The sequence below is a fragment of the Oncorhynchus tshawytscha genome, linkage group LG13 (assembly GCF_018296145.1).
Source record: "Oncorhynchus tshawytscha isolate Ot180627B linkage group LG13, Otsh_v2.0, whole genome shotgun sequence".
Classification (NCBI taxonomy): Eukaryota; Metazoa; Chordata; class Actinopteri; order Salmoniformes; family Salmonidae; genus Oncorhynchus; species Oncorhynchus tshawytscha.
The window spans coordinates 8406730-8419234 of record NC_056441.1 but is presented as its reverse complement, the minus strand read 5'-3'; the positions used below and the strand labels follow the sequence as shown (position 1 = coordinate 8419234).

General features: G+C 46.8%; 2 protein-coding genes across 6 annotated transcripts in view; one reads left to right on the top strand and one right to left on the bottom strand.

Moving 5' to 3' along the window:
* Positions 1–6479, top strand: part of LOC112247208 (alpha-tubulin N-acetyltransferase 1) — a 30034-nt gene extending 23555 nt beyond the window's left edge. The window contains exons 10-12 of one of the 4 annotated variants that reach the window (XM_042295116.1): positions 3734–3837; positions 4702–4774; positions 5075–6479. In XM_042295116.1, the coding sequence (XP_042151050.1) occupies positions 3734–3837; positions 4702–4774; positions 5075–5384 (487 nt within the window). In that variant the 3' untranslated portion in view covers positions 5385–6479. The remainder of the gene's footprint in view (positions 1–3733; positions 3838–4701; positions 4775–5074) is intronic. The other 3 variants (XM_042295117.1, XM_042295119.1, XM_042295118.1) reach the window with 3 other exon arrangements.
* A 1681-nt stretch (positions 6480–8160) lies between these two features.
* Positions 8161–12505, bottom strand: part of LOC112247212 (regulator of G-protein signaling rgs-7-like) — a 28756-nt gene continuing 24411 nt past the window's right edge. For both annotated transcript variants that reach the window (XM_042295115.1, XM_042295114.1), the window contains exon 6: positions 8161–9730. In XM_042295115.1, the coding sequence (XP_042151049.1) occupies positions 9560–9730 (171 nt within the window). In that variant the 3' untranslated portion in view covers positions 8161–9559. The remainder of the gene's footprint in view (positions 9731–12505) is intronic.

The following is a 12505-nucleotide window of genomic DNA, read 5'->3' as shown; positions in this document are numbered from 1 at the left end:
CTCGGATGGAGTGATCCCTGACTCCCAGAATCAGGAGGGATCTCGGATGGAGTGATCCCTGACTCCCAGAATCAGGAGGGACTAAGTCATTTTGGAGGTTGTCAGCATTTATTTTTACCCTAGGTACTAATACAACTTCACTCCACGGAAACTATCTAAACTAATCCAGGTTTGTGGGAGAGTGTGTACAGCACAGCATTAAATCTGAAGGCCTGTCAGTATCTCTGCCAGGTTTGGAAGGCTTGGCCCGGGGGACACAGAGTTCTTCTCATTTAAGAGTATTGTTCATACAAAGAGGCAGCCTCAGGGCACCAAAAGCCATACTATTCACTGTGGGAATAGGGTGCCATTTGGGAGTGTACACAGCTCCTGGGTAAAGTGATTTCTCTCTGATTCCAAGTGTCCGTCTCTCTCTTGCCCCCCCCCACACCTAATTGTCCTGTGTGACCAGCACTGCGCTCTTTGTGACCTCTCTTTCTAAATACTGTTCTCTCTCTTCCATTCCTTCTCTACTGTCTGTCTACATTTGAAACCTCCACCCACCCCTTTTTATCCAATTTGACCACAATCATCCAATCCTCCTCCTTCCTCACATCCATTTCATCCTCTCTCTGCCTCCCCTACATCCTAAAAGGAGGACAGTTCCCTTACCCCCCCCCAGTTGATGCTTCCAAACACGGTTTCCTTCTTTAAAGGACAGGAAGTGGTTTGTAGCCTGTTAGATAGCTCATGGTTGCATCCCAGTTCTCCACGCTGCTCTCTAAGTGTGCACTGGCACACTTCCTGTCATGGATTTAACAGTGAGGGAATGAAACGCCCCGGGCCTGCCTTAGGTGAAGCAGGTTAGTGTTTGATTGGCCCAACCGGGGTTGGCCTCCCGGAATTGAGCCAATCAAATCAAATGTATTGGTTACATCTGCCGAAAGTGTAGACTTCATCGTGAAATGCCAACTTATGTGCCCTTTCCCAACAATGCAGACTTTAAAAAAAGTACCAAACATTTTGTAAATAGTAACGTAATAATGAGGCTATGTACGAGGAGTAACGGCACCGAGTCAATGTGCAGAGGTACGAGGTAGTTGAGGTAATATGTACATGTAGGTTGGGGTAAAAGTGACTAGGCAAACAGGACAAATAGAAGAGTAGCAGCAGCATATGTAAAGTGTGTGTGTGTGTGTGTGTGTTGGCGTGCCAGTGTAGTATTTGTGAGCGTGTGGGTACCGGTCCAGTGAGCGTGTGGGGGTACCGGTCCAGTGAGGGCGTGGGGGTACCGGTCCAGTGAGCGTGTGGGGGTGGGGGTACCGGTCCAGTGAGCGCGTGGGGTACCGGTCCAGTGAGCGCGTGGGGGTACCGGTCCAGTGAGCGCGTGGGGGTACCGGTCCAGTGAGCGCGTGGGGGTACCGGTCCAGTGAGCGCGTGGGGGTACCGGTCCAGTGAGCGCCAGTGAGCGCGTGGGGGTACCGGTCCAGTGAGCGCGTGGGGGTACCGGTCCAGTGAGCGCGTGGGGGTACCGGTCCAGTGAGCGCGTGGGGGTACCGGTCCAGTGAGCGCGTGGGGGTACCGGTCCAGTGAGCGCGTGGGGGTACCGGTCCAGTGAGCGCGTGGGGGTACCGGTCCAGTGAGCGCGTGGGGGTACCGGTCCAGTGAGGGCGTGGGGGTACAGTGTCCGTCTCTGTACCCCCAGTCCGGGGAATTCTTTAATAAGCTGCCTGTAACTTTTACCTGACGTTTCCTAGAAGAAAGCATTAAAACCATCTCCAACAAAACTGGACAAGTTCCCTTGGTAACCCTGTTTAGAGCTTTGTTTTAACCAATAGTTTGACCTTTTAACTACAATGTTCTTTCGTAGGTACTCTCATTAAGTGTATGAGGCCACTAAAATAATATTTGGATGACTTTTGGAGGCATATTCATTCATGTTTATTAACATGAAGTTCGCATGTTTAAAAAAAACCAAAACTTTTCACTTTGTCATAACAGATTACTGCACCTGTACATAGCCCACCTATAATTTAGCCCAAACAACTACCTCTTTCCCGACTGTATTTGTTTATTTATTTTGCTCCTTTGCACCCCATTATTTCTATCTCTACTTTGCACATTCTTCCACTGCAAATCTACCATTCCAGTGTTTTACTTGCTATATTGTATTTACTTTGCCACCATGGCTTTTATTTTGCCTTTACCTCCCTTATCTCACCTCATTTGCTCACATTGTATATAGACTTGTTTTTCTACTGTATTATTGACTGTATGTTTGTTTTACTCCATGTGTAACTCTGTGTCGTTGTATCTGTCAAACTGCTTTGCTTTATCTTGGCCAGGTCGCAGTTGTAAATGAGAACTTGTTCTCAACTAGCCTACCTGGTTAAATAAAGGTGTTCTCAACTAGCCTACCTGGTTAAATAAAGGTGTTCTCAACTAGCCTACCTGGTTAAATAAAGGTGTTCTCAACTAGCCCACCTGGTTAAATAAAGGTGTTCTGAACTAGCCTACCTGGTTAAATAAAGGTGTTCTGAACTAGCCTACCTGGTTAAATAAAGGTGTTCTCAACTAGCCTACCTGGTTAAATAAAGGTGTTCTCAACTAGCCCACCTGGTTAAATAAAGGTGTTCTGAACTAGCCTACCTGGTTAAATAAAGGTGTTCTCAACTAGCCTACCTGGTTAAATAAAGGTGTTCTCAACTAGCCCACCTGGTTAAATAAAGGTGTTCTGAACTAGCCTACCTGGTTAAATAAAGGTGTTCTCAACTAGCCCACCTGGTTAAATAAAGGTGTTCTCAACTAGCCCACCTGGTTAAATAAAGGTGTTCTGAACTAGCCTACCTGGTTAAATAAAGGTGTTCTCAACTAGCCCACCTGGTTAAATAAAGGTGTTCTCAACTAGCCCACCTGGTTAAATAAAGGTGTTCTCAACTAGCCCACCTGGTTAAATAAAGGTGTTCTCAACTAGCCCACCTGGTTAAATAAAGGTGTTCTCAACTAGCCTACCTGGTTAAATAAAGGTGTTCTCAACTAGCCTACCTGGTTAAATAAAGGTGTTCTCAACTAGCCCACCTGGTTAAATAAAGGTGTTCTGAACTAGCCTACCTGGTTAAATAAAGGTAAAATAAAATAAATAACAACATGACGCGTCAACAAGAAACAATGCTAAGAATTTGATAATGAGCCAGAGAAGGCTTTTTCATTGATAGTCCCCTACTTCAGTGGTTCTTAAACTTGGGGTTGGGACCTCATGTGGGTTCCTCTGAAATTTGAAATGGGGTCCCGTGAGTGATCTTAGGAAAAACTTTGGTAACCCCTGCCCTACTTGTATAATTCTCACATTAGTCTTTGGGTCTTTCTGTTGGCGTTGCTTTCACTTCATATCATAATAATATGTGTGTTTTTTTTTGTTTTCAGTTATTGTTTGTATGATTTGTCAAGCATTCAGTTTTGACATTGTTTGCTAATTCTGTTTTAATCAAGTGTTTCTCTTCTGTTGAATTCTCTTGCTGTTTCCTTCGCTGTTTCCTTCGCTGTTTCCTTCGCTGTTTCCTTTTGCACACACTTGTCTTTTTCCCCTTTCTGTACTTTCCTACGATCTGTCTCCTCCTTCGCTCCCTATTTATGTTTCCCTCCCTCTTTCTTCCACTCTTTCTTGTTTTCTCTGTCCTGTTCTTATTTGTCCTCCATCTCCCATTCCCTTGCTCTTCCTATCCTCTCTACCTTCCCTGCTCCGTCGCCGTGGTAGCCAACAGGGCCTAGTTGCCAGGGGAAACCTCTACAGTCGCTACATCAACACCCGGGGCTTTGGGCTGTTGTTGGAGACCCAGCAGAACACATTCAAACTGCCAGGTAACCAGATCTGATTGGCTATGGGACATGTGGAGTACACCGTAACAACACACCACTAAGGACTATGTATGTCTCCCAAATGGCACCCTATTTGCTATAGGGCACTACTTTAGACCAATCAACCAATCAAATGTATTTATAAAGCCCTTCTTTGCATCAGCTGATGTCACAAAGTGCTGTACAGAAACCCAGCCTAAAACCCCAAACAGCAAGCAATGCAGTTGTGGAAGCACAGTGGCTAGGAAAAACTCCCTAGAAAGGGCCGGAACCAAGGAAGAAACCTAGAGAGGAACCTAGGAAGAAGCCTAGAGAGGAACCAGGCTGAGACCAGAACCCTATGGGCCTTTTTGAGTATATTCCCTATTTAGTGCACTACTTTAGACCAGACCATGGTCTAAAGTAGTGCACGATATAGGGAATAGGGCCCTGGTCTAAAGTAGTGCACGACATAGGGAATAGCGCCCTGGTCTAAAGTAGTGCACGATATAGGGAATAGGGCTCTGGTCTAAAGTAGTGCACGATATAGGGCTCTGGTCTAAAGTAGTGCACGACATAGGGAATAGGGCTCTGGTCTAAAGTAGTGCACGATATAGGGAATAGGGCTCTGGTCTAAAGTAGTGCACGATATAGGGCATAGGGCTCTGGTCTAAAGTAGTGCACGATATAGGGCTCTGGTCTAAAGTAGTGCACGATATAGGGCTCTGGTCTAAAGTAGTGCACGACATAGGGAATAGGGCTCTGGTCTAAAGTAGTGCACGACATAGGGAATAGAGTGCCATTTAGTACATAGACCACTGTGCCCAGGAATGTACTGTGTTGTCTTGTGACTGACCTCTGACCTGTTAGTGCTGTGTACCTCCTCAGGTTTGACACCATTATTGAGAGAGAGAGAGACTGACACAGGGGGACAAACAGACCCCCTGGGACACACAGACAGGTTTGCCAAGATGTAATTTCCCCTCACATAGACACACTCAGGATATATCTGGCAGACTGTATATATAACATGCATGCAGGGGGGTTGGAAAGGCATTGAATAGTAGGTGGCTACAATTGAAAGCAAGAAAAATAAGCTGGAATTACAGTGGATTTGTGTTTTGACTGAACTACATTTCCTTCTCTGCAGCACAAAAACGAGTTATCTTCCTTCTTCACACTCTCCGTTTCTCTCACTCATCCCCTCATCTTACCTCTCATCATATGCCTCCTCTCTCCAACCCTCCTTGTCCCTGTCCAGGTCCCTTCCACCTCTATCCCTATCCAGGAAGAAGTTGCCCTGCTCCCAGACCACCAGAGAACCAGACAGACAGGCTGGGATGGAGACCAGGGTGTTGGAGAATAGGCCCCGGATGGGGGTAGGGGGAGAGCCCTGGCCTGGGAGGGCTGGAGAGAAAGGAGGTGGGCCCCAAGTGGTTGAGAAGGGGCCATTGGAGGCTGAGAAGGACAGGGGGAGAGGAGGCTGGTCATGGACGGTGGGAGAGAGCTGCTGTAACACAGCTCAGTGGGTCAGGCAGAAGCAGGAATATAACAATACCAGACCCTGGTGACCCACATGGAAGACAGACGGACTGACAGGAAGCAGGAGATGGAAGACAGACGGACTGACAGGAAGCAGGAGATGGAAGACAGACGGACTGACAGGAAGCAGGAGATGGAAGACAGATGGACTGACAGACGGATGAATAGGAAGCAGGAGATGGAAGACAGACGGACTGACAGATGGATGAATAAGAAGCAGGAGATGGAAGGCAGACGGATGGATGGATAAGAAACAGGATGTAGAGGAGAAAGAGACCGACTGACAGACTGATTTAATAGAGATTTAGAGAAATGGACTGTGAACTAGAGTTGAGATAGACGGGAAGACAGCCACAGCCAATCCTCACCCACTTCCCTTCATCCCTCTCACCTGATCACTGGTTAGTGGTGCTATGTCTTCTAGACAGAACAAGTGAAGGGTTTGGTTGGTATGCAACAATAGTCAGCCAGATGTCACAGTATACGTCCCAAATGGCACCCTATTCCCTATGGGACCTGGTCAAAAGTAGTGCACTATATTGGGAATAGGGTGCCATTTTGGGTCAAAAGTAGTGCACTATATTGGGAATAGGGTGCCATTTTGGGTCAAAAGTAGTGCACTAACGTAGGGAATAAGGTGCCATTTGGGGCTTAGACACAGTCTGAGGGTGTAAAATGGTGGGTTACAGTACAATGAACAGAATGTAGCAGTGAATACTGAGTACTAGTCAGTAGGTTGATGATGGTAATGAGAACCACAGCTTTAGAGACCTACTAAATCTGTCACATGTACCAGCAGCAATTCACTTGAAGCAAAAAGGCAATGGAGCCATGCTGGAAATTCCATCAGACTTGAGTTGACACGTTAAGATGTTTTCAATGTAGAAATAAATGGCCTACGCTGATCACAGAAAGACTCGTCCCTAAATGTTGTTGGAATAGCTTTACTTGTTATGTCTGCGTTATTTACCCATGTATTGATCATAGATTACATTTGATTACCTAAATGTTGATATAGTGCTTTGTGTTTCCCTCATGTCCCCTCTACACCCTTGAACCTCCTGCACTGCCATCTACTGGCTAAATCCGGTACTGCAGTATCACGAACTCAACAGGCAGTCAAGTACAAGACAGGGTTGTGTTCATTCGGCAACAAAACTGAAGACAATTTAGTTAAACGGGGTGGAACAACTTGGACTTGTCCAATAAGAAATGGCCATTTTTGTTTTGTTTCAAAACATTGTGTATAGTTTGTATTGTGTGCCCTAATGAACACATCCCTGCTTCCCCAAACACATAGATATCATCCCCAAAACATTGGTGTCCTGATTACATATGTTAAACATTCACTACTAATGCCGCGTTTACCTTTAGTCGGAACTAGGTAACTCTTGACATTTCCGACTTGCAGTTACACACGTGCCGTATTCAACCAGTTAGCAAGTCGGACATTTCAGAGTTTCCTAGTTTCCTACAGCACGTGAATGCGACATTAGTACCATCAAGCTACAACGTCGGAAGCCCCACCTACACTGAACAAAAATAAACACAACATGTAAAGTGTTGGTCCCATGTTTCATGAGCTGAAATAAAAGATCCCAGAAATGTACCATACTCACAAAAAGCTTATTTCTCTCATATTTTCTATACAAATGTGTTAATATCCCTGTTAGTGAGCATTTCTCCTTTGCCATGATAATCCATCCACCTGACAGGTGTGGCATATCAAGAAGCTGATTAAACAGCATGATCATTACACAAGTGCATCTTGCACTGCCGTTTTGCCACAACACAATGCCACAGATGTCTCCAGTTTTGAGGGAGCGTGCAATTGGCAGGCTGACTGCAGGAATGTCCACCAGAGCTGTTGCCAGAGCATTTAATGGAATTTCTCTACTATAAGCAGCTTCCAATGTAGTTGTAGAGAATTTGGCAGCACGTCCAACCGGCCTCACAACCACAGACCCACGTGTAACCACTCCAGCCCAGGACCTCCACATCCGGCTTCTTCCCTTGAGGGATCGTCTGAGATCAGCCACCCGGACAGCTGATGCAACTGAGTATTTTTCTCTGTAATAAAGCCCTTTTGTGAGGGGAAAATGTATTCTGATTGGTTGGGGCCTGGCTCCCAAATCGATGGGTCTGTGCACACCCACGGCTCGCACCTCTGCCCAGTCACGTGAAATCCATAGATTAGGGCCTAATGAATTTATTTGAATTGACTGATTTCCTCATAGGAACCTTTAACTCAGTAAAATTGTTGAAATTGTTGCATGTTCGTGTTTATATATATATATATATATTTTTTTTTTGTATCAGTATAGTTCTACAATTTAGCTTCTTAAAATCTGATTTTTAAACCCAAACATTAATCCCGGGTTTACGTAGGTTCCTTTCTAAATGTAATCCGTTACTATAGTTACCTGTACAAAATTGTAATCAGTAACGTAACTTTTGGATTACCCCGAACTCAGCAACGTAATGATTACTTTCAGTTATGCGAGCAGATCCCCCTAGACGTCCATTCATTGCGCTGATGCTAGTTAGCATTGGCTCGCGAAACCACCTCAAACTTCCTCCATACTGGACACAGAGACGTAATAGTTTATTTCCTTAGCGTTACTTAGCAAACGCACAGTGTTTAGACAGATTGGCACTGAGATCCATCTATAATGACCAACGACTTCTGTCATATGTACACAACATCTACGTGCATTTATTTATCTTTAAAAATAGTTTGACAAAAAAAAAAAAAAAAAAACACATTCAAAACTAGGTACAAAGAAATTATACACACGAAATAAATGATTATATTATTTTGTTTATCTGTTGGATTCTCTTCAGATTACTGTTTTAAAAATATGTACAATGGAGCATGAAGTGAAAGGGTTTTTCTGTTGGTTTTCACACACTGTTTAGCACACTGCAGTCACCTAAGAACAGCATCAAACCAACACGGACTTTGTTTTGCCAGAGGCCTGATGGGACACCTCCTTTTTGTGTTATTGTAATGGAAGATGGCTTACTTGGAAGCAATACAATTATTTTGAATTATCTAGCGACAAATGATCTGTCTTGATATGTTAATAAAACCATCCATCTGATCTGAGGGATTATAAGGTGACATCTTTGAAAAGGAATCCCTTTTTTTGCAAAAAGAGTTCCTGGAGGCAATCTTTAAATAGGTTACTTCCTTGTACGGGCCACCCTCCTCCACCCTCCTCTACCAGTGTGGCCTGCTTTGGGTTTCACAAAATGTGTTGTCCTTTTTTAACTAGTGTGGCATCTTGCTCTACTTGTTTTTCCTTTGTCTCCGCTGTCGGAATTCCATACGTGCTCATTGGACCGTGGGCGACCTATCGGCTTCTTAGCTGATCTGCTATGAATGATGCCAACAAAAAGAGGATGTTTAATGATTACAAACGCTGATAATCGGCAGTGTCACACTCACTAAGTCATGGAAGAAACAGGTCCCTGTCTCGTAACCTCTGTGGATGGATTGGCAAGCTCCTTCAATCCAAACCCCATGGCATTCCCTGCTGTCATTTCCCCAAGCTCCTTCACACCCTAAGCAGAACAGAACCTAACAGAACCCCCTGGGTTATGTTCATTACACACTGAAACAGAAAGGGACTACCTGGACTTGTCCAATAAGGAACTCTCATTTTCGTTTTTTTTTGCTTTGAAAAACATTTTTTAAACGTTTTTCTGTTCCATGCCCAAATTAACACAACCCTGCTCATTAACTGGAATGAATAAACCCCAAAACCTCTTTAACTCTACATTATGTAACGGCATCTCCTGCAACTGTCCAATCCCATTTCCACGACAGATAGGTCTCTGTTTTCCACCCTTTCCCAGTAAGCACTTACACACACCCATCATAGGATTTCAAAAGCACTGGATTGGAGTATCCTTTCCATCATTGTTAAATCCATGTAAGATAGTGTGCAAGTGTACACTTTAGGAGAAGGGTGGAGAGTGGAGGAATAGGGACGCAGCCTTAGGTCTCCATTCAATTCTTATTGCAGTAATTCAACGCTACAGCGTGATTGAAATGTAAAGGTAATTTCAGATTGAGCCATCATATACAGCGTTTAACGTGAATCTAGTCTCCGCAAACGCAGGCACATTTGCCTATTTCTTTCAATCGAGGCTATAGTGCTGTACTTCCACGATACGGATTGAATGGAGCCCTTAGTCTCTAGTCAGCCTGGCCCAGCAGGGTGAGGTAGATGTCGGACTGGAGGAAGCGAGGGTAGCAGTCTGTATCCAGGAGGGAGTAGATGCGTTTCTGGGCGTGGGACAGGGAGGTGTGTGATGGGGCCTGTAGCAGCTGTGTGGTTAAGTCTCTGGTCTTACTGTCCAAGTTCACCTGAAAGGGAGAGAGAGAGAGAAAGAAAGAGAGAGAGAGGCAGAGTGGGGAAAGAGAGAGAGAGAGAGAAAGAAAGAGAGAGAGAGAGGGAGAAAGAAAGAGAGAGAGAGGCAGAGTGGGGAAAGGGAGAGAGAGAGAGAGAAAGAAAGAGAGAGAGAGGGAGAAAGGAGAGAGAGAGGCAGAGTGGGGAAAGGAGAGAGAGAGAAAGAAAGAGAGAGGAGGCAGGGGGGATGGAGGGAGGGAGACAAAAAGTGAAAGAGGGGAGAAAGAAAGGGGATGGAGGGAGGAAAGAGACAGGGAAAGAGGGAGAGGAGTGGGGAAAGGGAGAGGAGGGAGAAAGAAAGAGACAGAGAAAGAAAGAGAGAGAGAGGCAGAGGGGGATGGAGGGAGGGAGAAAAAAGTGAAAGAGGGAGAAAGAAAGGGGAGAGAGGGAGAAAGGAGAGAGGCAGAGTGGGGAAGAGGAGAGAGAGGGGAGAAAGAAAGAGAGAGAGGGGAGAAAGAAAGAGAGAGAGAGAGGCAGAGGGGGAAAGGGAGAGAGAGAGAGAAAGAAAGAGAGAGAGGCAGAGTGGGGAAAGGGAGAGAGAGAGAAAAGAAAGAGAGAGAGAGGCAGAGTGGGGAAAGGGAGAGAGAGGGAGAAAGAAAGAGAGAGAGAGAAAGAAAGAGAGAGAGAGGCAGAGAGAGAGGGGAGAGAAAGAGAGAGAGAAAAGAAAGAGAGAGAGAGGCAGAGTGGGGAAAGGGAGAGAGAGGGGAGAAAGAAAGAGAGAGAGAGAAAGAAAGAGAGAGAGGCAGAGTGGGGAAAGGGAGAGAGGGGAGAAAGAAAGAGAGAGGGGAGAAAGAAAGAGAGAGAGAGGCAGAGTGGGGAAAGGGAGAGAGAGAGAGAAAGAAAGAGAGAGAGAGGCAGAGTGGGGAAAGGGAGAGAGAGAGAGAAAGAAAGAGAGAGAGAGAGGAGAAAGAAAGAGAGAGAGAGGCAGAGTGGGGAAAGGGAGAGAGAGAGAGAAAGAAAGAGAGAGAGAGAGGCAGAGTGGGGAAAGGGAGAGAGAGGGGAGAAAAAGAGAAAGAAAGAAAGAGAGAGAGGGGAGAAAGAAAGAGAGAGGGAGAAAGAAAGAGAGAGAGGCAGAGTGGGGAAAGGGAGAGAGAGGGGAGAAAGAAAGAGAGAGAGAGAAAGAAAGAGAGAGAGAGGCAGAGTGGGGAAAGGGAGAGAGAGGGGAGAAAAAAGAGAGAGAGAGAAGAAAGGGAGAGAGAAGAAAGAAAGAGAGAGAGAGGCAGAGTGGGGAAAGGGAGAGAGAGGGGAGAAAGAAAGAGAGAGAGGGGAGAAAGAAAGAGAGAGAGAGGCAGAGTGGGGAAAGGGAGAAGAGAGAGAAAGAAAGAGAGAGAGGGCAGAGTGGGGAAAGGGAGAGAGAGAGAGAGAGAAAGAGAGAGAGAGGGGGAGAAAGAAAGAGAGAGAGGGGAGAAAGAAAGAGAGAGAGGCAGAGTGGGGAAAGGGAGAGAGAGGGAAAGAGAGAGAGAGAGAAAGAAAGAGAGAGAGAGGCAGAGTGGGGAAAGGGAGAGAGAGAGAAAAAGAAGAGAGAGGGGAGAAAGAAAGGGAGAGAGGGGGAGAAAGAAAGAGAGAGAGGGCAGAGTGGGGAAAGGGAGAGAGAGGGGAGAAAGAAAGAGAGAGAGGGGAGAAAGAAAGAGAGAGAGAGAGGCAGAGTGGGGAAAGGGAGAGAGAGAGAGAGAAAGAAAGAGAGAGAGGGCAGAGGGGGAAAGGGAGAGGGAGATGGAGAAAGAAAGAGAGAGAGGGGCAGAGGGGAAAGGGAGAGGAGAGAGAAAGAGAGAGAGAGAGGCAGAGGGGGAAAGGAGAGAGAGGGAGAAAGAAAGAGAGAGAGAGGCAGAGTGGGGAAAGAGAGGAGAGAGAAAGAAAGAGAGAGAGAGGCAGAGTGGGGAAAGAGAGAGAGAGGAGAAGAAAGAGAGAGAGGCAGAGTGGGGAAAGAGAGAGAGAGGGAGAAAGAAAGAGAGAGAGAGGCAGAGGGGGAAAGGGAGAGAGAGAGGAGACAGAGAGAGAGAGAGGGCAGAGTGGGGAAAGGGAGAGGAGATGGAGAAGAGCAGAGGTAGGAGAGACGGAGGGGGCAGTGGGAAAGAGAGGGAGATGGAGACAGAGAGAGAGAGAGGACAGGGGATGGACGGGAGACAGAGAGAGGGACAGGGGATGGACGGGACAGAGAGGAGAGGACAGGGGATGGAGGGAGGGAGGGAGAGAGAGGGAAAAGGGAGAGGATGGGGGATGGAGGGAGAGAGAGAGAGTGAAAGAGGGACAGGGGATGGAGGGAGAGAGAGTGAAAGAGGGAGAGGAGGGATGGAGGGACAGAGAGAGAAAGAGGGAGAGGACAGGGGATGGAGGGAGGGAGAGGGAAAGAGGGAGAGGACAGGGGATGGAGGGAGGGAGACAGTGAAAGAGGGAGAGGACAGGGGATGGAGGGAGGGAGGGAGAGAGAGGAAAGAGGGAGAGGACAGGGGATGGAGGGAGGGAGACAGTGAAAGAGGGAGAGGACAGGGGATGGAGGGAGGGAGACAGTGAAAGAGGGAGAGGACAGGGGATGGAGGGAGGGAGGGAGAGAGAGTGGGAAAGAGGGAGAGGACAGGGGATGGAGGGAGGGAGACAGTGAAAGAGGGAGAGGACAGGGGATGGAGGGAGGGAGACAGTGAAAGAGGGAGAGGACAGGGGATGGAGGGAGGGAGACAGTGAAAGAGGGAGAGGACAGGGGATGGAGGGAGGGAGACAGTGAAAGAGGGAGAGGA